Consider the following 26,129-nt stretch of genomic DNA (forward strand, 5'->3'; position numbering starts at 1 on the left):
ATCAGCCAAAGCAAACAGCAGCACATTTAAAAGGGATCTTTTGATCTAAGAGACGAGACCTGCGAATCAGGAGACAGGAATTCTCTTCTAGGAGCTGCGATAAATTTAGCAGGTAACACAAGGGAAGCTGTCATATCTATAGTAAAAATTAAGCTAGTTCGGCTGAAATATGATGTGGGTTGTTTTTAATGTCTCTAATTCAGTCCTAATCTCTGCTGAGAGCCTGACGACTCTTTTGTAAAAATGAAACCAAGAATTACTAATAATAGGAATCATTGATAAGTTTGGGAGGGCAGTTACATTTGGTAGAAGAGGGCTGGCTTTTTTTTTCTCCTAACCTACRTTTGTACTTTCCTGTTTACCTTGTCCACATTTGCAATCTATAAAAGGGCATTATGTGCTGGTCATCGCATCTGCTTTTGAGCTAAATCTATGTTAGCATTCCAAAAGGCCAAGGAACTCTTCCAGGGCAAACAACTGCTGGAGCACTGCTACCAGATGGTGTGTATATAAAGGGGAAAATGAGAAAAGCAATTTACTGTGTCCCTGTTCCAGGGAGAAGTATCACCTAGAAGAACAGCAAGAGAGGTGAGAAATTAGTGAGAAACTGTATAGTTTTCTTCTTCTGCAACATGTCGTTTTCTTCATATCTGAAAAGTCTAGGTATGTACAGGAAATACAGTCCTTATTCAGGCAAAATTCTAGCAAAAAGGTAACAGGGATATTTAACTAAAGAATGAAGTGTTAAGTTGATAACATGTCTAAAGAATTATGCTTTGATTTATGTAACAGGTTCTAGATTTACCTATATAGCTCACTCATATGTAGTCTGCATTTAGAGAAATTTTGGTTTCCCAGATAAAACATTCTTATCTTGCCCTTTTGACTGAGCTCTACAAAACAGGCAGAAAATAACAGACCAGATTCTGAAGTATAAATTAGCAAAGTCTCACAGAAGGCAAGTTATCTACTTAATTTATCCAGCTCAGGTGCTGACTACTATTTTACAGTCCATTAGCTCACTTGTAGCTGTATTAAATGTATGGTTGCCCAGCGTGCAAAAGAACTCTGCARCTTTTAGAACTAATCAGTCTTTCTTTCAAATCCCATGAAGCAGTCTCTTGAAAGGATTCAAAGATAAATTCAAGTCAGTGTACAAAATCTGAAATTTTGAAATCTTTTTTTTAAAGAGTTAACTCAATTTTACTACACATTCTTAATCTATTACTTTAAGGCTTTGCTGTCATATTTATGCCTAAGTGGAACACCATGAAAAAGAAATGTATACACTGTGAAAGCAAGAGTGTTCACTCACTGATACTAGTTCTGAAGAATTTCATAGACAGGCCACAGAAAATCTCTGTTCAGGGGGCAGAGGTAGTAAAAATAGCACATGAGAAAGAGTAGAATTCATAAAGAATGGAAAATAATACTGATAATTATAACACCTTTTCATAAAAAGCCTGAACTAATGCTTTTACCACTAGCTGCCAAACCTCAAAAATACATAGCAGAAATATGTTTATTCAGACATAAGCAATGAGAAGAGGGACATATGGGTGTTAATATTTACACACACATCTTTGCTGAGGGTATTTTAGTTGTGTGTATATGTGCTTTTTAAAGCAGCCCTTCCTTTAAGCTTATGACTTTTACTATAAATAACGGATATAAATAAAGTCTTCTCACCATACAGGAAAAGTACTGATCAACAATGTTGAGGTTTGCTGTCGCCCTCTTTGCTGTCATAACATCATCTACCTGCAAAAAGCACAGCTGTCTGGAAGGAGAAACTCACAAACTGAAGCCAAGTCTTGAGCCAAACATGCAGGAATGCACTCTGTATTCTGAATGTAAGAGTGGCTTAATCTTTGTCTCAAAATACAGCATTGTATTCATTAATTGTCTGGCAGTTCCTTTGATTTCTTGAAAATACTTAAGATGCAGTAGAAGTTGCATTTGAAAGCTTCCCTCATTGGCATTTTGCTGCATTCAAGTCAAGAGTCAAATTCTGCTTCTTATGAAGTCAACTGTAAAACTCCCTTTGGCTTTATTTATTATCTTTTTTAAATTCTGATGCAAGTTTTTCTTTCCTTTACTCCATCTACTTAAATAAGTTTACCACAAAATGAATCTGGCCTATTTTGATTAAGTATAAACATATTTCAAATATATATATTTCTCTCTTGATTGTATTAATGAATTAAACRTTGTCCTTATTAAATATATCGCCTTATTAAAAACAGCACTTTTTAATTAATTGTAGCAGACACCAATTGGAAAAGGTTAAAATCAAAATTTTGTAATAAGCAAAGTACAGTAGGTATATTTATTACATTTAATTCTTGTAAAGTTTGATAGCTTTCAAAATGAATATCCCCCAGTATATAACATTTGCCTAAACACTGCCGAACTGCTCTGGGGAAAGGGAGTGAGCTGTATATCTTTACAAAGAAATATTGATGGCAGTTCATCTCATTTAGCATTTATTGCCACTTCCAGTGCCAAAAATGTAACAGCTTAAGTAGTTCCAGTTAGTACCAAGAGATTTTATCTTCTTATTGGCCAAAAAAGATTAATCTTAAATATTTAGTCTTCTAAATATAGTGTTAAAGAAAATCCTTATTGCAAGATCTTTGTTTCATTCCTAACAGCTTCCTGTTGCTATGCAAACTTCACAGAGCAATTGGCTCATTCTCCAGTAATTAAAATAAACAAGAGCTACTGGAACAGATGTGGGCAGCTCAGTAAATCGTAAGTCAGCTTTGATGTTGTCTATGTCCTGCTTCGGTAGAGCTTTGCTGTAGGAGCTAGGCAGCTAGTGTTAACTCCCCCTGGAGCTGCTGATGGAAAGTCGCTAGATTGCCCTAGAGGTGATGGATGCCACCCACCCTAGTTCCCATCATGTTTTCTTTTCACCARACCAAAGTCCTGCTCTTCTTTTTCTCCTCTCACAAAAGTCCACGAATCCTTAAACATACACACTTTGTGCAGACTGATTTATGCCATTTTATCAAAAAGGGTTACACATTTTAAAGTTTTCTTTCATTTTAGAACCAGACCTGTCTGTTCCACTGAAATCTGGCAATGCAAAGTAGTCATAAACTCAGCAGGTAACAACCACACTGCACCTCTGTAGCTGTGCAAAGCAACCATCATGTACCAGAAAGCGTGACCCCTAGTTAATATAGGCAAGGCTTTTCCCCTTTCTTGTAAAGCAGATGACTAAGCCTTGCAAACAAAATGTACAGAAGAGACCAGAAATGAAACTTCTGAATATTTATAAGAAAAATGCTTGTAGTCCCATGGGTTTTGTAACCATGAAGAATGTCTTCATAATTAAGATTTTTAGTATCCTGTTAGATGTTAGAGCTGTGAAACATGGTAAGTTATAGAAAGAAAAGAAGGAAAGTACAAAATAATTAAGCAAAAACAGATGTGCAAAAGTAACAGCTATGGTCTGCCACTCCCAGAAGAGCAGCAACAGTATGTGTTTTTAAGTAACTTCATCTGGGCTGTGGGAAAATCTAAAGATTACAGAAATCATGAGACTACAACATAGAAGAAGTTTTGTACTATAGTTTTAAGCTACATTTTATTATTGCCTTGAGTCATTCTGCCAGGAAAACTCAAGGCCTCAAAAGTTTATGGAAAGCTTACACAAATAGGGCTGAAATATGCATGGAAACATTTGTGCACTCTTCAGTTGGCTGTGGTAATTGCACAGTCAGAGCCTGTGCACAATGCCAAAGTAATGAGTTTGGAACCTAGACACAAACAGGGTAAAAGGATGCTTTTCTAAGTTTTTTCTCCTGATCTGTAATGTTGCATCCACCTCAAACCAGGCCTAGAAAATGGAGGCTATAACCTTGATGCTAAGAAACAGGTTTATTTGTGGCTTTTCTCACCTGCCACAGCTGTGAAGATTTCACAAAGAAAATTGAGTGCTTTTACCGGTGTTCTCCACACGCTGCTCACTGGATCCATCCCAACTACACTGCTGCTATCCAATCTGTTCCGGTGTGTCAAAGCTTCTGTGATGACTGGTAGGTTCAGCTTTTTATCAAAGTATTTCAGTTTAGCTTTAATACACCTTTATTACTCAGGTCGTGAAAGCCCAGAGCTCCCAAGCAAGTGGTAAGTAGGTTCTGTAATGTTGCATCACCTTTATTGCTTTTCACCTGTTTTCCTTGCTCACTGGGTTTTTTTTGCTGCCTCTACTTTTTCCTCTGTTAAGCTACTACCCCCAAAATAATAATGTCACAGGATTAATCAGGATGGAGCCTGTCTCTGCCATAGTTTAGGAGCTCAAAGACAGCACAGCCCTGCCGTCAGTGAGGAAGCTATGCAGGGGCATCAGAACTGCCTGATGTGATGGAGGAGCTCACACCACACTGATGGGAACTAACAGCAGTGGGAGTCTGCCCACCCTTCAAAAAATCTATGTCTGCGAGCTACAAAAYACAGATTACGCAGTTAGGATTTTAAATCTGAGTACTTGTTCATGATATATTTCTTTTATTCCTCTGTGTATGAAATGCACTGAAATCATGAAAGCAGCCACTTTCTCTATGGTTTTAAATTCATATATATTACAAATTAGGTTCRTTTTTTACTCTTGGCCTTTTCTCTTTGTTTCCAGCATCCCTCTCTGTTAAAACTAAGCCTAAAAGCTTGACTCTCAGAGAAACTTTCAGCCAACTAATGCTAAAAATAGTAATAATAATGAGGAAGCATAACAGCATTTCATTTTATTTCCCAAAATACAGGGTCAGAGACTCGCATTTATTTTTCAGTGGAAGACATAGAGTTGGACAGCCCAGCACCTATCTGGCCTTAGTCTTGGAGAAAAGCATTATATCCAAGTGGGATGCTTAGATTTTTTTAGTGATCTAAGACTATTATGAGATGTTAGATCTTAAATAGTGTCATCCCTGCATATATAAAACCCAGCATCACATTAATGTTGTATTTTGGGTTTGTGCCTAGTAACCACAGTAACTTTTCTATAGGGGTAAATTGCTGTGAAACATAGTACAACAGCACAGGCTGTTTCACACCATAGGATCAAAACTGCTAGCTTTACTTGAAAATAATTAACCGTGAATGTCCAAATTCCTCAGGCTGCTTTAAAAAGCATGAAAATTTGTTTTAATACTTTTAAAAATCTTACAAAAGAGCTTTCCTTGGAAGCACAGCATTTACTGCACACATGGTGATACATGATTTGTGCTGCTCTGTACAGTGCTTTCCCTAGTGCTTATGCAACTTTACTATTATTTGTCACATGGATCCATTTTCACTTTCATCTTCTCTCCAAAGGGAAAGTAATGTGTGCAATGCAGTATTTTGGTACGATTTATCKTTAAATTTGTCTGCATTGCTTTGTGCCAGAGAAGGAAACAACAAACACAGCCTGCATTTGGAATGGAAGATAGTGATAAGGGCTGATACATTTATTAGCTTGCCTAGAATATCCTCTAGCAATGAATTTTATTTCTGTTAGGAAATTCCATGTGTTTCTGGAACAGATTTGTCATTTGCAGTCCTCTTTCCTAAACTTTTGGTAATCTTTTAAACTGAATCCATATTATTGACTGCCTTGAAGACAAGAACTGAGATCCTGAATTTGACTCAATACTCAGAACCTCAAACCTCAGAACCAAATATAATGAAATTTGAAATGATTTGAATATTTGGRCATTGGAGTTGCCAGTGGCTTTAGATTAGGTGTAACAGCCAAACTGATAGAATACCAGTATCTAAAATAAATGTATCTCAAAATAATATAAGCAGAATATGCAACAGTCGTCACATCAAGGTCATCAAGCTGCTATATCCAATAAAAGCATAAAATGAAAGAAATCTGAAAATTTAGATTGCAYCCACTGAAAAGTCTTTTCACAGTGATGGATTGATTTAAACCAGCTTTAGTATATATGAGAAATCTCATATATCCAAAATGTATATTGTAGGTCAATATCACATCCCAAAACCCTCAGTTGCCCCTGATTATTACCATAACCTCCAGTAAATAGCATTTTGTAACTTTTGTTATTGGGAAGTATATGTGCTATAGCAGATTGAGAGCTGATATACAGGAAAAACAGTCCCTTTTGCCAGGACTGAGAGTCTCCTGGCAGACAGTAGACTCTACTCTAAACAAATACCGAACAATGATCTATTGCCCCTGTTGGCGTCACAGATGCCTTGCCTGAATCAAAAATGTAAAGATGATCCATTACCGTGCACGCTAGTCTGTATGCCTGCCTAATGCCAATGTCAATCCCTTTTCCTCACCCTTCTTAAGGCTAGAGGCTACAAAAGAGCTTGGACAGATTTCCCACTCTTTCTGGCAATTTAAAGTAACATTTTTTTTTTCACGTCCTATTCACTGGAGTCCTTTTAGTGTGCTGTAGCACTGCTAGTGATGTGACCTACTTTCTCTACATGCCGTGAGTGTGCCTGCTGCGTACTGTATGTCTTTGTGGCCAGAAATGTGCAGAGGATTCTGAATGAGCAGTGACTTCATTTAAAAGAAATCCATCTGACTAGCTTAGGGCCTTCCCTTTCTTCCTATTGTCTTAGGATTCCTTGCTTCCACTAGTCCAAAAACTACTGCTTTTCAAAAAGCGTTATGGGCAAGATGCTTTCTGATCCACCTGTAAAATGCCCTTGAGTCATTTAAAAGGGGAAAGGCCCCCAAAAATGAAAAAAATAAAGATAAATTTTTTWAATAAAAATTAAAATAAAAATATCCTACCAGGTGTGCATGGGTAGCTACTGTGGTAGGGGAGGATCTTTCAAATATTTATGTTTCTCATAGGTTTTAATTAATGTTTGTAGAAACCAACTATGGGTTTCTGAACAGCAGGAATCAGACTTTCAGAAGTTATTTCTCATAAATTTAGCTTAATAATTAGTTCCTAAAAGACTAAAGAAAAACCCATAAAAATAGAATTATGCCTTGCTGCCTGCTTATACAGCAAAGGACAGAGTCAGGCAACAATCATAATTAGGAACGTTTCATGTGACAATTCAACAGGCAATAGTGATTAAAAATAAAAAAAACTTTAACAAACATCTATTTCAGATTCCCTAGGATACCTAGCATAGATGCTTCAGCTCAGTAAAACTCTGCAATACATATTCATAAGTTTGAAATGTATAATGTATAACTGAAGGTGACACTGACTTCAAACGAAGCCGTTTTGCCTCTCCCAACCCCAGGCTGCTCATTCCTTCCTCTACCCCATCCCCACCCAGGCACCAGCAGTGTTCACTGAAAGGCCACAGAGCAACCCTGGTCAGAGACACCATCAAACTGAAAAATACATAGCCAAATTAAATAAATAAATAAGCAAATAAGCCCATGGAAATGGCATAACTGCTTTCAATTGAAGTGCTACTATTAGGCAGCTGACAGTATAAACTGAACTACTTTGCTGGAAAGCAATGAATTTAAGTGCATGCTTAAAGTAAAGGACATGCCTACATGGCTTGAAGAATCCACGACAATTGTTAAATCTGATGTTAGTATGTGCAGAGTTCACAGATGGTGACTAACAAAAACTTTGTGTTCGTGCTCCTAACTATGGTGTGCCTTCAAGCAGGTAGAGTAGTATTCGAGAAAGAGCTCTCACTAGGGAGTTATCTCTATATTTATTTTTCAGTCAGGCTGTACACAGCAGCTAACAATCAACAAACCAATTATTCTTATAGTCCCTATTCTGAAATTCAGTCATGGCACAAACTGGCAGGACTCGCTCACTAGCATCACATTATATTAATTTACCAATTTGCAGCCCCTAGCTCTGKCAGCAGATTTATGGATGAACACATATAAGAATACCTCCATCTTCTGCCCTAAACCTGTTTAGTCCAGACCCGGACTATTCTTCATCTGGCATTGCCCTTTCTCCCACTACTCACTCTGTGCTTACCTTGCACCAAGGCAGAGAGACAGAAAAAATGTGGAGTGTTTTGGAAAGATAGCAATAGCTTGTGACCACTACAATATGCAGGATTTTGTTTTCTAGTGTTCTGGTCACTGCGTCAAAGAGCTGCTTTGAAAAGCTGAACTTTTGCAACGCAGGTGTTTAATAAGTCACTGAGTCACAATAGAGCTTTTCATCTAGTCAGTCCTTCAGCATAAATCTTGACTTTTGAAAACTGATTTCAATGGGGAAACAAGAGGCAGGAACATTTGAATCCTATTGGATAGCTTCTGTGTGTACTGTACTACAAATATGTTTAAAATCACTTTAGTCACCACTGCAATAAAAAGTACTCAAGGTCAGTTTCAATTGTGCATGTACTGGTCTAAGCACTTGTAATTAATTAGTCCTTGTGCTTGTAATAACAAACACCTAGAACCAACACCTGGTATAGGCTGTGGCTTAATACTCCAGGTACTATTCAGTAAAAATGGTCTGTAGCACAAAAGCTCGGAACATGCGAATGTTCTTCAGATGTGCATGTTCTTGCCTTTTTACATGTGCAGATGTACTGCAATGTCTAGTTCCTGCAGTTATGCAAATACATGCTAAGCTCATCTTTCACTTAAAAACATAAGTTCTGCATCCCTCATGATTTCAAAGCAGTGTTGGAAACATGACCCTGAAGATTAAAAAAGACATAGAGAAATGATATCCAAATGGATTAATTTTAAATATCATATTGAGATAGTCTTACTTTTTGAAGGCTGTGGCTCATGGTTTTTGGCATTCTTATTTACTGGTGCGAATGATCTACCTGAAGCCATTGAGACTATATTAAAGATGTTAACTGATTTGCAGGTAGAGATTCTTAAGGAAGGTAAGAGCCACAAAGTAGAACATATAGAGAAGCGGAAGGAAGGAAATGATGTAAACCATGTGGTGTCTCATTACATAGACCAGCCAGTTGCACACTTTAYTGATTCTAGCCTATTTCCAGGCTTTTCTTTATATTATCACTTAAGAACCACTCAAAATGTAAACAGTTTGAACTCTATATGCTACATGACCCTTAAATTTCCTCCTTCACTTCCAGGTTAACTTTTTTGAAAGTATGATTCTAGAGCTGACATCCTACTAGTTTATATGATTTTCTGCTTATAGGCTTTCCCTATTTCAATAAATATTCTTCACAGCAATCCCCCATCCAAGAATTATCATTCTTCCCTTCCCATCTTAATTCATAAATACAAGTACTCCCACCATCGCCCTCACAGTACAGTTCGCTCTTAGAGTACCTTCCCCATGACACAGTGCTGACCATCAGCATTCATGAAGTTCCCTCCCATACAAGAAATATTTTTTCAACTGAGTAACATCAGCAAGCGTAACCAAGAAGAAAACATTGTATCAGTGAGTGTTGCTCCTCAGAACATAAGTCCTTTATATAAATCTGTAAGTATAGAATGCAGTGAATGAACTGTTTAGTTCTCATTGATATTTAGGTCTTCCTGGCCAGTTCGGAGTTTACTTACATTTAAAGCTAATATAATGTGCACATCTCTTGAAGATTGCTCAACTGTGCTACGTGATCATTCCACGTTACTGGCATAGCCCACATAAACGTTTTCAGTTGAATCTCTATAACCCACTGAAAAACAGTGAGAGAATAACTTTTTCTTCCACAATAATCTCCATGAAGGTACGAAGCCTGCAAAGATGATTCCATATGTGTCTATAACTGGCTGACAGACTGGGAATGGGATGAAAGCGGAATAAACCACTGTAAGAATAAATGCATCCCATACAGTGAGGTAAGAAAACCTGGTCAGTCAAACATGGCTTTAAAAAATACAAGTTTTTTGCTTTAGTATGTGGATGCAAAATGCAACAGGTAGATTATTTTACTTCAGCTATTTCAAGCTATCCCTACATCAGATTTTTTAAAAATATAAATTTTAGAACATTTGTATTTATGTAGATCTCTCTCTCTCTCTAAATATATATACATACTTCTATCACAGATTTATTTATCACCATTCATACTATTTGGGAAACTAAAGTAGACATCCAATGACAAAGTTCAAACAGCAGTAGTTATTTTAAACACAGTGGGATTTAGATAGCAAAAGGTAAATGAACTTTGGTCATACAACAAAAAGAGATCTTAAGTTACATTTTACAAAGTTCCTTACACAGGGCTTTACATACCTCTCTCTTTCGAAACTGGGATGTATATTTCCAAATCACTACAGAATTTTTAAGGTTTTCTTATCTATTAGGCATTCCTTGCCCTCTTCTCTGTTCTACATTATTATACTCAGGTTTTCTATCCTCCAAATCCCTCTCAAATCCCTTACGTTTTTCCGTCTCCTTTTTATTCTCCATATACCTATGGCATCTCTGTAGCATGTTCTCCATTGTGTCTGCCACGGGCTAGACAGAGCTAACTTTGTTCTATCTAGCCTATTCTGGTGATTAAAGAGCAGCACTGACAAGCTTTCTGAGAGCACAGCCCATCATTCTGAGAAAGTTTAGTGGTTGGGATAACTAATTTTATTCATGAAAGTGTATAAAATGAGGACTGACAAGATTTCTAGAAACAAAATTGCCTGGAACCTGATCCACAGACCTTTTAAGTGTCAGGAGTTTTTCTGGTGACATACTTAAGTTTAGGATCATGGCAAGTTTATACAATTCAAGACTGCTAAATTATTTGAGTATTATTAGGAGCTGAGCTTCACTGAGCACATGCAAACTGTTCAAAACAAAGAACTGAACAGGACTAATCTGTAGTGGTTAAGGACTGGTGATAGGGCTTGCAGAGATCTGAGATTCGTTGGTTTGAATGTGGTTCAAGTTCTCATACTTAAAGAAGTCAGTTCAGAAACTGATATAAGTGGAAGTAACAGTCAAGTTAGTGCAGAATTTGTGTCTGCCTTACAAAAGTGATACTAATCAGGCTTAAGACAGTGGCCAAAAAACAAGTTGCTGTGGAAAATAACAGCTGAGTTTCCAAGATGTGCTAATTATTAGTAGCTCCAGCTGAAATCAAAGTCAAATGATAATCTCCATAAATGATCTCCAGGCCCTGTTCAAGCTGTCCCTGGGCCAGAGACAGGTTTCAACTCTGAATTCATTTCTACTTATTTATTAAAGAAAATATACTACCTACAGGGAAAAACATGCAGCAAATCCAGAAGTCTTATCACTTGGAGCCAGATGCAGCCATTCCTAAACTAAACACAGAACCACACCCTAAACTGCCCATGTTTTTCACCAAAAATAAGCTTGTATGATAAGTAAGAGTAAAGATGATGTTTCTTCAGAGCAGGTTCCCTGCTACTCTACACCAGTTTCAAGCAATAGTCACTTATTCGCTGACAAAACCCACAGGACATCTTTAACACATCCTAACATATTTAGTTAACACATGTTCGAGTGGAGCAACTAACCGATAACGTTAGCCTAAAAACGATATATCCAGGCTAGTTTCTGTTTTTTTTTTTTTAATGTTGGATGTCTTTTAAGTAAGTGATGAATAAATATTATGAATTCTAAAATTTCAGTCAAGGACAGCTCTAAAACTCCAGTAACTGAGAAAGTTGCTTGAATTATTGGCTGTTCAGACATGGTCTGCAGATCACTGGAGAAAAAGGCTGGAAATAACACAGTAAGAGATTTTTTTTAAAAAAAAAAAGGCCTTTCAACAATTCAGCCTCAGATTGACTCATGAAATGTAATGTTATTGGGTAGATAACTGGAATAAYTTGTATTTTTTTGCCTGAAGGTTTCAGATTAGATGCATCAGAAGTCTCTGGGTCCTTATTCTACTCAGATAAGCCCCCTCTTCTAATCAGAATTACTGCTAATATGTGCAGCACTGTTGTTTCCTTTTTCTCTGCCACACTGACAGTCAGTGGCAGTTGACTGTTTTTTACAGCTATCCTATAATTCTTTACTCCTCATAACCTAGTCTTAACCCATTGTATGTACTAGTTAAGTATGTTTGCAGACATACAGACTTGTCATTAGAGAACAAGAAAAGTGATCAAACTAAAGAAATTAATACAAATAGCTATATAGAAAAACAAGTGCAAGTAAAATCACCAGAGAGATCTAGTGAAGAAGAGAAAATGTGCATCATAGTAAAACTAATTAAAATGAGAAATAAAAGGAATTGGGCCTCCATGGCCATTATAAGCATTTCAGCATTTTTGGTAACAATCAGAAAAACCCTACACTTACCATATAAAAAGGAAATGATAACACAAACCCTGGGCTCATTTGGTTGGACTGAATTCATAGAAGCAAAGTTACTATTACCTAAAAGGCATGGAAGTTTCTCCAATGTCAGAGCATTGTAGAAAGATACTTTATTTCTTTAGGTGCCCTTGGTTCATATGGAAGAGCAATCAGCAGCTCTACATTTGACATGCAAGTGGTTTTAAGGAGTATTTGGAACAAATGTTAAATACTAAGAATGTACAATGGATCATAGTCAGTTTTAGGCTAATTTGGTCTGTCTTAAATTTTACGAGGCACACATTATCATTTTCCCAGCAGAGCACTCTCCAAGTGACGTTAGTGCACCGATTAGCACACTGTCCAAGAAGTTGAGGAATTAGAAGCCTTTGCAGTAATTTAGGGACAGGTTTATTAAATGAGCTGTGGGCAGTGTTTGTTTGCTGCAGCTTTCTGGTTACACTCTGAATTTGAGCAGAGTTAGTAGGAAGGTCAAAATAAAATGACTAATTTAACAGGTAGAAGAGCATGAATATTTTATAGAGCCTGGAGGACATACAAATAGTCTCTTACATAAGGACCTAAGAAAATCCAGGACAGTTCTTAATAGTTTCTGAACAGATTAGCAAGAAGTAAGTAGAAATCCAGGACCTGTATAGAAGCTGATGGATAATGGCTCTTGCACAAGAAGAGCAGGGAAGATGCAACTAAGATCTGACTGCGGTGAGAACACAAGGAGAAAAATAGATGCTCCAGCCTTTCCCTCCCTGACTCTGCTATTGCTCTCAGTGCACTAGCAGGCCTCCACACTCCTCCTCCAGCAAGTGCAGTTTCCATAGAGTGCGCCCCTGCTAGGACCAGTGTAAAACTGAAAAGTTATTTTACAGCCTACAGAGCCTTTCAGGCTATTTGGAATGGASTCTGTATTATTCATAAAGGACAGATTTCTAAGTCACAAGAGATGATTACAATCTCATCTGCCTGCCTGCACAGTCCAGGTCAGCACTGCCTTGCCTGCAGGGAGACAAAGACACATTGTGTAAGAAGAGCTTATGGTGGAAAAAGGGTGGAGCAGAAGAAGCTGCAGGATTACCAATGATCAGACCCACTTCGCCATAGTAGACTTACATTTGCAAMCATTAATTTTTCGCACTCGGAGCACCTTTCCTGCAGAAATCTCCCAACCATAAAGCGCAAGTTCTCCAAGGTTATGTGATGACAACACAGAGTCAGATCTTTACATATGTTGGTGACAGTGGTAACCCAGCACAATATCCAGAAATGACAGCACTAAGAGAAATGCTGTAGGATTAAAGAATCAATGTGATGCACAAAGACTACTTGTGCTATCACAGATCAAACACAGCTTTCTTCAGAGAAGTGCTGGTGACATGGTCAAGGTGGCAAAGCGAATCAGTGACACAGTAATGGAGACCAATAGACCTGCTGCCTGGTCCATTTCACTCATTAACAACACTCCCTCTCCTTAATTCACAAGGTTTCTAGTCCAGCCATCACCCCCCACCCCCAACTTCATATTTGCCTTTGCTTCTGGGAGTATCTAAAGTCTCCTTTACTGGAATAGAAAAGATTGAACTTCAACCACAAACATATGGGGGAAGAGCAAGCAAGATAAAGTGCATATCCAGGCTACCCTGCAGCTGGACATGATAACTCCTAAGCTAAGACTCTTTAGGCATACTCAAGCTGGGARGACAGGAGATTGCCATGATGTAAGTTTGGCAAGTAAGATATTTCTTTGCTGCATGGTTGTATTGCTGCTATGACAGACAGGCCTTACAAAATGAGGTAGTATCAAGAATAGGACAGATTGACTTGCGTAGAGTACAGGAAGCTGCAGTTTATATTTTCCTGAGCAGAAAGCTCTGTGCACCGCCAGACACAGTACTTTCAAGGCAGGCTGGGGGACCATGGTTGTCTGACTTCTTTTCTTCAAACAGTTTCTGAGCTCTGTCCCTCCTCTTCATCTGTGAGGTCCTGCCCCTGGCCTTCCATGACGTACACTGCAGCAGGCACAGTGAGATCCCACTGAGTGATGAATCCACTGGGCTGCCTTTAGCCTGTAGATAAAAAGATTACCATTTTCAAAACAGTTAGTCTGGCACTTTCAGCAGTACTCAGATCCCAAGAMATGTCAGAGTGTCCTGACATACTACAAGTTGTATGTCTCACACACAACGTCAGTTTGTCAGACCCAGAAAGCCGGCTAGGCTGTCAGACCCTGGGTGGAAACAAAGGGCTCGGCCATTCATCACTTTGTGCTTTGTTTAATGACTTGCCCTCACACTAGGCAAATACCTTCTGCCAGTGGTAATATTTTAAGATCTCTGAGAAGTGATGAGACATGACACATAGCAGGAGAGTGTTTGGATGACTACAGGTTGCATTTTTTAGAATAATTTAGTACYGATTTTAAAAAATGATAAATGTTAACCAATCTAATATAAATTAATTTTTACTCAATTCTTTWTAAATGTAATTGCTGCAATTTTTATTTGACACCCAGATGTATGTAAATGGGACCGACATGTGCAACAGTATGTGGGGGGAGTCATTTAAGGTGAGCGAATCCTCCTGCCTCTGCTTGCAAATGAACAAGAAGGACATGATAGCAATCAAGTATCTCCTCTCCGAAAGCTCAGAGGAAAGCTCCAGTGTAAGCAGCAGTGAGGAGCGTGCCTGCCAGAAGAAACTCCTGAAGTTTGAGAAACTAAAGGAAGAGGAAGGGGAAGAGACAAGATGAATGTTGGTGGATGTGTCTCAGGAGGAGTGAAATCATTGTGGAGGCTGGGCTCAGGGCATCATGCCAGCCTGCCTTATCCCTTATTTCTGAGGACATAATAAATAAATGCTTGGTTATATTAATCTATGATTTTTTTGCATCTGCATCATAAAACTCCCTAACAGGTTAGCACAGGTGTACTGTTGTGACTTGATATGAACAACTAGAAGCATGAAGGTAACATTTAGGGTTTGGCTTTCAAAGATGGGAGGCACAGGCAGCTCCCACTGACTTAGGGTGGAACAGTGAGAATTACAGATCTCCGGAAAGYTATGCCTATAATGCACCAAATATTCAATCAAAATCATTTGCTCAGACACACTGCTTTTYTGTCACAAGTTCCTGTGTGCCAGATTCTGCTTAGATAAAGAAGAAATGCTGCAGGCAGAAAGAGGTCACCAGGGACTAGTTACTGACAATTGAAAAATTATTTATTTTGTATCTCAAAAACATGTTTGTAAAATGGGGGATTGTTAGATAAATCCCTGGATCCATGTATTGCTTATATATTAGATAAATCCCTGGATCCATGTATTGCCATTACATGGTATGCATAGATTTTTGTGCTGGGATTCTACCTTAAACAGTATCAGTATAAAACTCTCCTACAATACAAATTTGAAGTTTAATTTTGAGTGTTATTAGTCCCACTGAATGATTCCAAACAGAATGATCTCTGACAAATGGAAATGTTCCCTAGGGAGGACTGCAATCAGGTTTCTCCTGTCAGTAAATTCTATTTCCCAGCATCACTGTTACTGTCAAAGTAAACCCAAAATCTGCACCAGTCCCAGRGGGACTCCTCAGGTAAAGATGAAAGAAATCCAGCTTTCACTTGCACTTGCATAATCCCTCTGACATCACTGGAAAGCAAACAGGCCACTCCGTACAGCCTTTCACAGTGACATCACCTGGGCAACTATGCGAATGATTTAATTTGGGGAGACTAGATTATTAAATGATGAAAATCAGCACCTCAGTGCCTGCTATGGAGATAGGCACCTCACAACGATTTAACGAATGATTGGCCGACAATTAACACAATGACTATGCACATCCTGTTAAACTAGGAGAATGTTAAAAATCCAGCACACTCTCTTCACTGGGATGTTTATTTTATTTTTGAGGTTTCACACAGCTGCAATAGTAATGCTAGACCCATTAGGTCATGCTCTGCTTACCACTAGTTTCTTTAGTATCTTTAACATTGGAATAACTCCCACMAGCACTGAATTGTTTTTAGAATGATATTTTGTCACATCTGCATGTCATGCTTACTCAATTTGTCAGTTCTACTGTTTTAAAAGAAAGAACTAGAACTTGGCTTTTCATTAGCCCTGTTAGTCCTTCTTCCCTTATTTCACTAAACTCTGTTCTTTCCTGTCCTTCTTGATTGAAGGAGCACTTGAATTAGAGCAGAAATTTCTCTGCTTGCTCTGCTCAAAATTCAAGAATTAATCTTCCTCTTCCACCACCATAATACCAGCTTTGTTCATACCCCCACTGCCAAAGATTTCCTTCATGTTCTAAGTTACATTTAGCACAATTGTCTCTGTCTGTGTCTCTGCTCCCTTTCTTCCCACCCCATTATTCCCTTTGCTCTAGGTAAATCACCACTGAAACTGTTCTCAACAAATGTTCTTTCACCTCTAGTTTCAGGATCACCCATGAGACAGGTAATACATGTTCTTGAATAGCACTGGATCCTACAGCAGCTAAGCTGCCAAGACATTTAACTCCTGTTCATGACTTTTACAACTTTTACTAGTCATAGATAAATATACATTCCTGATGTATACGGCAAATTATTTAACTCTTCTGTGATCCCACTTGGAAAATAAATAATACCTATCCTTTCTTGGTTGAGAATGTAAGGGACCTTTAGATCTCCTAGTCCAACCCACTGTACAACAAAAACACTATCATTTTGCCTAGAGCCTCCTCTAACACAAGGAAATGTCAAGTATCTATCAGAACAAGGGTCTTGTCTCAGTGGTCAGGTGAATAGGCAATAGAGAGAAGAGTTCAAGCATGAATGATACTCTGATTTCTCAGGCCCCTGGTGAGGCATTTACTTAATAACCCTGATGGATTTTGCTTTTAGTTCTTGTCCAGTCTCCCTCTAATTCATGTAAAACTTTAAAATCCACAACGTCCTGTAGCAGTGACTTCCACAGGAATACTACCCACTGAATGAAGATCCATCTCCTTGTATTGAGATTAATGGCTTAATTTATTGTCTCTAGTTTGTCTGCTGAAACAGAGTGAAGTTTTGGTCCCTACTCCTTACTACCAGGCCACTCATAATTTTGTATCGTATCTCCTCTAACTCATCACTTTTCTAAGCCAAAAAGTCAAGATGCACAGAGTTGTTCCTAGCATAGAAGCTGTTCCATATCTTTTGGTTATTCCTGGATTGATCCAGATATGTTTTATTCAAATACAAGTTATCTCCCAGAAAAAGGTTCAGTCTTGATTTAAAACTTCAAACAATGGACAATTGGCCAACGTTCTTGACATCTCCTCAGTGTTAAAGAGTATCCCTAATTTAACATTTGTTTTGCTTCAGCTTTCAACTATTGCTTTGCTAAATCCTTTTGTACTAAAGAGTTCTTTAGTATTCAGCGCTGTTTTCCTGCTCAGTAGCATATATACATAATCAAATTGCTTCTCAGTTTTCATTTTGAATAAGAACAGCTCCATCTATTTTGTTTATGTCTGTTAATATAAGACATTCCATTATTATAAGACATTTCGTCTCCCTTCAAGTCATATTTATGGTTCTTCTCTGTGCCTTTTCCAATTAAACTGTACACATCAAAACTATGCTCCATGCTAGCTTTAGAGGTGACATACAGAGAGGACCACATTCCTTCACCTCCACACACCCCTCCCAGACTGGATTGCCCATTTCTGTAACAGCATCATTCTGTCTGTTTGCATGCCTTCAGTGTCAATGTGTTAGGATTCCTAAATCTTTCTTGACATTATTTTGTTCCAGGATACAGCCGCCTGGTCACAGAATTGTGAACTGTGATCTTAGCTCTTAACTTTATTGATTTGTACTTGGCTGTATTAAAAATCTTCATTCATATGGGGCAGCTTTCCCAAGTCACTGTTTGCTCTGTCTAGCTGCTTTGTACTTACAGTAATTTACCTCCTAGATAATCTTTGTGTTATTCAAAAATGTTACTAGTGGTGCTTTAACATTTACAAACTGGCTGGGATAACTTAGATAAAGCAAAAACAAAAATAACACAAATCACTAAAAATCAGACTACAAAAGCATGCAGTGAAGGTGAACCAGGGAAAAAAAAAGATCAAAGTTACCGATGATTGCAGACATCCTCAGCTAAGGCTGACCTGATTTGGTAAGTGCCTGTTATGCATGACAGCACAAAACCACATGTCCTGCTTCTGCACCCACACTGGCCCAGCCAACTAAAATGTCTCTGCATATGTAGCCCTGATAATTGAAGTCCAAAATATTTTCTCAGGTATAAAGTACTGGGAGTTGACTATGCTATCAGTTTGCTCTTTTAAATGTTAAATAACAGCAGGCTAATGCTAAACCCCATACAATCCTGGAAGAATTGCTGCTACTGAATGATGATTTCCCATTGCCTACTATCTCTTCAATTCTGTAAATAACCAATTTTTTATCCATTTGGCATGCATACTTAGTAATACTGGACTCAACTAAGATCTTAATTAAAATGCCACAATGGTAGGTTAAATGCTTTGTGAAACATGCTGTAATATTTACACTAACCTGTAAGAATCAGACTTACAACCTTTATCAGAAATTAATTCAGATTTCTCAGCAAGACAATGCTGATAAAAGTAAAATTRTTGCCAAATATTGACTCATTTACCACCTCACCTAGTATCAGCTTTTGTACTATGTTTTTCTGAACGGGTGTCACGTTAACCATAATACAGCTAGCTGGGTCATCCTGCTTGCTCTGTTTATTTTTTTCCCTTAAATACTGGCCCAATACTATCAGTCTTCTGGAATGTCACTGAAATGCCAGGATTTATTACAAAYGAGATCTCCAAGTTGAGTTACAGCTCTTCAGTCTAGGTTATCTGAGCCTGCTACTTTAAAAAATATTGTTACATATGATAATCAACCTCATTTTTAATTACTTGCAGACWGAAAAGGACGTCTTCATCCTTCTGTGATACAAATATTTCATTCTGCATATATTTCAATACTAAGCATTATTAACAAAACTTGCCCTCTGCATCTTCTGCCATGGTAGGGCTTTCTTGGTCAGATTATTCAATTGTTTTCACCTTCAGTTTAGTCGCACCAGCCAAGATTTCCTCTAGTATTGTTAGTTATACTTTGTAATTCTTCACTGATATTGACTACAATATAGTTTTCTTTTTAAAAAACAGTATTCATCAATAATGACATTTTCAACTTCTACTGCATTTTTCATGAACAGGTTTCACTCAGAGTATTTTATAAATATTAATTAAACTTCAAAAAAACACCTAAGAGCAAGGTAAGTAGTGAGAAGCAAACTGAGTGGTAGAGTGTCAGTAAAAGACTTATCACATCACCATAAGTATTGCAGAACTATGACTAGCATGGACAAATTCTGTTTCAGAACCTCATTTCACTCTGCAAATAAAGTTGTGCATTTTAAGGTGAGCATTGGATAAAAGTTATTATCTAAAAATGATTTTATGTGAAAAAAATATTTCAAAAACCTCAGCATCCCAAAAAACAGTAGAACAAGTTACTAAACAATCACATTCCAAGCCCTTTGAAGGATAATGAAAAGATAAAAATAATCATTGTTACTTTATTTAAGATAAATAATGTCAGAGCGGGCTAATTTCCCTTGCTGACAGAYGACTGTTCTGCTGAAAAGTGGGAAACTGTAGATGAGATATGAATTTTTTAAGGGTTTTGATAACAGTTGATGTGACACACTGGTAAGTGAACCAAGAGCACTAAAGTGCAAATAAAATCACCATAACATGGGTGCACAGCTGSTTAAAAATATACTGAAATACTACTATGAGTAAACTGTTATTAAACTCAGATTGATCTTTTAATAGGAATTACAGAGGGTCTGTTCTGATTCTAGTCAACACTTCTGTTTGGTCAGACAACAAAGCAGACATTTTGCAAGCATTCTGGATGACAGGACTAGAATACAAATGATCTTTCTAACAGGAGAACTAGTCCAAACCCCCAAAGATGAAATTCTACAAAGGGATGTSAAAAATACTTGCGCCTAGGAAAGGTAAATGAAGAGAAAAATGCAACCTGGAAAACACATGGCAATGGAACTACACATCAGCAAAGGAGCTGGGATTTKTAATTAGTAAACTGTGTTCTTATGGTTGAAACATTACACTGTGGAGGTTTCAGTCTTTGAGGCTTCAGTGTATACAGAGCCCTGGATGGCCTGACCCAYGTTGCAAGCACTCTCAGGACCTGCAGACACCCTACTAAGGGTTACTCACAGAGGTAATGACGTGTCTCACACTCCATGGAGGCATTGCCTCTGGAATGACCCCGCTGCAGCACAGGCTCCGGAATGTGGTGGGTATCAGGCAGAGTTTAACTCTATCCATCTTCTCGATGAAGCCAGCTCACAAGCTTTGTCAATGGAAGTGCAATGCTTTCTAGGAGAAAGAACATGCCCTTGGTACATATCTAATGATTACATAAAATAAAAGGAATAAAATTAGCTGAATTCATGCATATTTTATGAGGTTCTCCCTTTTTTCTGTTCAAAAGTTTTGCACAATTTGGAATCTGTTTAAAAWTTGTCACATGCTCTAAACAGCTCAGGGGTCTGTTGTGTTTGCTATACTTTATTATCCAAGGGAACTCAGTGATTTAGATAAGAACAGTTAAGTAAAGAGTCCAAAAAGCATTAGTATTTGGATTACAATTTGAAAGCTAGCCAAACTTTACTAATGCCAGGACTGAAAGCCCCATGTGCCTGAAGACTGGTAATTCTCAAGCACAACTCATTCTTCCTGATGGCAAAAGAAATCTTGCATCTTTAATAAGGTCACCTCAGTGAACAGGTCTAATTCAGTATGAAGCTGCAGGACTAGACAATAGTGAAAAACAGGTCAAGTCATGAAATCAGTCACTCGCTTCAGATACGTGTTAGGGCACAATGAGGATCAGTTTCCAACAATCTATCATCTTTCAACATCTCCAAGAAAAAGTTGCAGAGATACCKCTTACAGCAAGTCAACATACTGAAGAGAAACATTTCACAGCAGAAGGGAAACTCTCCACTACAGTTTTGCTTCCTTCAGCTACTAAAAGCATAACTCTCCTGTCTCTGTTTTAATCACTAACTGCTATCAAATTCTTAGTATTCTTTTGGCCTCTTTCCTTAGAAATGCAGAGAGCCCTCTGTGGAGTTTGCCTTGGTTCCCCTCTCAGACAGCTGTGATTAATTCACTGTTCAAGCTCTTGAGTTAATTCTCTCATTAGATCACTTTCCTTCTTCATGGAATGATTATTCCCATAGGAGAAATGAGAAAGACTAAAACAATATTGTGCTAGTATCTGACACACAGCATCCAGGATGTTTACTTTAAATCAAGTTGCCTGGAATTACTCCAGACCTATGGCTTAAACACCAGAATCTTCTAACCAGTGGAGATCTGCAGCCGCACATGTTGCACAACATTTGCATTTCACTGGAATTTCTCCAAACTTCTTGCTAGGTAAGCATACTCTGAACATGAACCTCTCCACATAAGTAGGTCAGATGACAGAATCCTTTCATTGGTGGGGCATATCTTAAGACTAAAAGAGATTTTTATGTTTTGATTATTCTGCAACATACAAAAATGACTTTTCTACCTGGCAAGCTCAGCACTAGTTCAAGGTAAAGCCTGCAGCACACAACACTGAAATATTGCCAGTAGTCTTGAAACCACAAGCCATTATCTGCGTATTATTCACTGGGAGTGTCCCACTCTCTCCAGAGGCTCTTACAGCTTGGAAAGGCTCTCTGCTTTTGCTGCCTGTCAAATGGGTGCCCTGGATATGACAGGTCATTGGAGGGCATCACACCACTCAGCTGGACTCTAGCACAGTCTGTTTGGTACATTTGAGACAATGTTTTGGATAGATGGATACTTGGGAGAGTGTCTCCATACCCATTTCAAGGATTGGTAAGCGTGTTTGAACTGACAACTCTGTTAACCAGCAGTTACATTAAAATCACCCTTACCTGAAACCACAATAAAGTGAGGATAATAAATGTACTTAGTTACTAAACAGCTTATAAACATGAAGGGAAGGGGAGAACAATCTTATAACATGGCACTTCAATGAACTTTAACATTTCCCAGCTAACAGTTCAGTTGACAAATAGAGATATCACCACTTTGCTGATGGTGTGAAAACTTCCAAATTTTCACACCAACACCTATATGCTGGGGCTGCCTATGCAGAAAGACTAGCTTTTGGGGTGCCTCTTGCTCTCTACCTTTCCACTAATTCCATTTCAAATCTTCCATACTACACAAAATCACATAAACATCAGGATTCATTAACTGAAGCAGGAATGAAGGAATAACTCCTGTGCCTGGCCCACACTYGCCCACAAAGAGTATTCTCATGCTTGGCTAAAGTCTGGACAATATGTTAACTGACTGCAAAGTACAATGCCTCTTCCCTCTGAGATGGGAAACATTCAGACCTTGAAGGAAAGCTTCTTCACCCATTAAAGATTACATTTCACATAAATATGTAAATGGACAACAGGTTTATAAAGACATCTAATTAGAATCAGAGCCTGTGGCTTGCTAAAGGCTTTTGACTGAGAATAAACAACATGATAACCAGTCCCATTGGGGCGATAATGGATTATCCGCCACTTTCTCTTTGAGAAAAACCTTGAAAGTAACCAGGAAGCCTCTTCTCTTCTGTGTTGCATGGATGTGCAGAACCCCAGCAGCCTCTCTCATCCCTGCAGGGGCGACAAACCATCATGAAGCACATACCATCACCCCACCACTTGACAAGCTGTGCATCGGCAGAGACCACTGACCTGCATCGTTGTCTTGTACGTGCAATGACATCCAGAGTAAATAGGATATTTGGACAAGTTTAAGCCTTAACAGAGAGAAGGTGTCTTAGAAATGTAACAGATGTGACTGTGTACACTAGAATTATTTCTAGTCCTTGTAAACTCTTGGTGGTACCATACTTCTGCAATCTTGGCCTCCCCAGCAGACATCTGAGTTCAAACTGTTACAAAACTTTGGGAAATGGAGAAAAATGGTTTTATCTTATGATGGCTTTGTCACCTAGACACCAAAACAAAAAGCTCTTTTCATTTTCGGTGATGGTCTCAGCATCAACCAAGTGCATTAAAAATTATGAGTAGTAACTGCAGTGGGTAAGAACAGATCAACTGAAAGACTGCAACTGAAAAGAAAGATTGCAACTGACTGTATTACTGAAAGATTGTAAGAGCTGACTTAGCACAGAAGACAAGGTGCAGAGATACAGTACAGCTGGAATGGAAAGCAAAGATTACCTAGTTATTGCAACTGTAGAGGAATTTGACCTGTAACAATTTGATTGACTGCGATSGAAAGTAACTCCCTATCACAAAACATCCCTTTGGGTTTGTCATATCTACAAATAGCCAGTGCCTCCGTTTTGTGTCTCTTCTGCAAGACAGAACTTCAGTAGCCAGTATCTCAAGGATCACCTGGGGGTCCCGCTTGAATATGAAGTCAGATGGATCCCCAAAGCTACAGCCGTAATGGACATGCTTCCACAAGTCATAACTCTCTTCTCAGTGCAAGCCATGGAGCGCTGCAGTCGCTATGTGTATGGAGAGGTCTGACTGAAGACAGAAAAGCAAAACTGCACTTTCAAATTAATTATTTTTCTTTTAGGTTCTTTGAGACTAAAAACATTCTGTCTTTGGGGGAGGGGRGGATCTTACTTAACAGAAATCTTTCTATGATGACAGAGGAGAAGCTTAACATCCACACACAGCAAGACACCTTTTAGCTACCCATTTCTTTCGCACATTTATGAAGTACCATTCTGTAGAGATAGCACCATCTGCAGGATTTGAGAGAGGGAGCAAGGATGTCTTATTCAGCTCAGAAAAATGTTTTCCATGCAGCTGAAAAGGTTTTACTGAGAAGCCTTCAGCCAGGGAAATCTCAGCCACGGGGCTCTGTGGGATAACACAGGAAGGACTGCAATGCTTCCTGGGGCTCTGGCACAGTGCAGGGGTTCTTCAAGAGAAAGCCTGAATAGCTTGTTTGTCAAATTATTCTCACCGAGTATTATGACAGCAGAACTTTTGTGCAGGCATGGCCAGTGGGACAAACAGAGAAGCACAGGGCATGCCTTCTTTGTCACCTGACCTACACGTCAGCCAACATTCAGCTGGCTTTTTGGCAAATGTCATGGAAGGAACTTATCAAATTAAAATAGAAGACTCTTTAATTCTTTCACTGCAATGACTTGTCATTCTTGTCTCTAACTGTTCCTCATCACACAGTGCAATTTTACAGTGCCAAATACAGTTTCAGACATGTTTGAAAAWCCGCAGCTGCACAACAGCATACGGGATCACCAGCTCCATCTTGCCCAGCTGTGCCTGGTTATAAAGGAAAAATGCTAAAGCAGTGCCCTCTTCTGGAGACAGAACAATTCAACCCCAGTAATACAGTACATGACAGGCCTTCAGGGCAATTTCGGCAGTCTCAGCAACGCCATTCTGTGTCTGTAAATTTGGCACTATGGTGTGAAATCCTAATACTAGCCAAGTGTCTAACCGCTGACATCAGCCTCTGACTGAGCCATTGGCATTTGGGAGAATTCTAAGCCTTTTACTCACAGGCCACTTCCGATGAATAAAATGTCAGTGCAACAGAGGTCTGGTTTCTTTTATGGATTCATCAATGAAAAAAATCTCAAAGCATTTATTRGCCTGGCTTAAAATTTATACTGTTATAGCAGCATGAATCCAACTGTGTGTGCTTGCAGAAACCTTATTTATCTATCTAGATCTGTACTTTCTATGGGTATTTTTTTAAGATCAGCTTGAAAGGTAATTTTACCATTCTGCTGTGAAGAATGAAATGCTGATGAACRAGGAAACCAGTTATCCCCACAGAGTATTATGACTCAGATTCCTTCTGGAAGCACTTTTATAAGTTATTACAATGAAATGCAGAATCATGAGAAAAGCCTGGAGGACCAAGACCATTGTAACTATAAGCAGACATGTTTTTCTTTCCCAGTCTCACAGCAAATAGATACGGAAGCATTCCAAGAGGCTATTTTTTGCTTTGCCTGTCACATTGCTGGAATGGTGTGGAAAAAAAATCAGAAAAATCAGAACCAGTGCTAGCTTTGCCAGACCTGGAAAATGCGTGTGTGTAACTCAGTATGGGATGCTCTTTCCTTAGTCGGTACTCAGGCATGCAGTAACTCAACGAACTTAGGTACTAAGAAATATGCACTACCTCAGGATCAGTGCTGGCTCTTATGCCTCACATGGCACTACATGGCTCTGTGGTGAAACATCAATGTTGGAATGAAGAGGCCTCACTTGTAGCATGATGCTACAGGGAAAGACGGTCTGCATGCTGGCTTTSCCTGCAGCCAGTGCAAACCCTGATGCCACATTGCTGAGGTGTGGACAACTGGTTGTCCCCAGTCTCTGAAGCTCACCCAGATGATAGCTCTGGTTTTGCCCCCAGCACTTCTGTTTCTCCCTYGTGTCAAAATAAAAAGGCTAGGAGCCCAGTTCAGGGAGCAAAATCTGAGGAACMGAGATTGTGAAGGCAACAGATAAAGTGAATCCACACCTGCTACTCACCTGTTCTCTCAGCACTAGGACTAGGGTTACTTGATGAACCTAGCAGGAGACCAGCTTAATTACCTATAAGAAGGCACCGCCTTACAGAGCAGGCAGTGCGGGCCAACGGCCTCAGCAAGGCCAGGCGACCGAGCACGCACATAGATAAGAGAGCCAGGCAAAGGTACCGAGGCAGAGGCACCTTCTCTGGCCGCTGAGCAGGCAGCGTGCAGAGGAAACGAGCCAGCTCCGCGGCCCCCGTCTGACAGGACCCGCCGCCGCCGGACGCCAGCCGCCCTCAGCGGGGGG

General features: G+C 38.9%; 1 protein-coding gene and 1 long non-coding RNA gene across 2 annotated transcripts; one reads left to right on the forward strand and one right to left on the reverse strand.

The window, feature by feature from the left end:
- LOC146594170 (riboflavin-binding protein) lies at positions 1–15,037 on the forward strand. The gene is made up of 6 exons (XM_085308122.1): positions 1–112; positions 1,697–1,853; positions 2,655–2,754; positions 3,918–4,046; positions 9,640–9,751; positions 14,710–15,037. The coding sequence occupies exons 2-6, from the start codon at positions 1,715–1,717 to the stop codon at positions 14,944–14,946; spliced, it is 717 nt and encodes a 238-aa protein (XP_085164248.1). The 5' UTR covers positions 1–112; positions 1,697–1,714; the 3' UTR covers positions 14,947–15,037.
- On the reverse strand, positions 12,702–26,129 carry LOC146594171 (uncharacterized). The gene is made up of 3 exons (XR_014896253.1): positions 25,842–26,129; positions 20,473–20,634; positions 12,702–14,263 (listed from the first exon to the last, which is right to left on the reverse strand). It is a non-coding gene; the product is annotated as an uncharacterized LOC146594171 (long non-coding RNA).

Source organism: Rhea americana, unplaced genomic scaffold (assembly GCF_003343005.1).
Source record: "Rhea americana isolate MKP2758 unplaced genomic scaffold, rheAme1 scaffold_27, whole genome shotgun sequence".
Lineage (NCBI taxonomy): Eukaryota > Metazoa > Chordata > Aves > Rheiformes > Rheidae > Rhea > Rhea americana.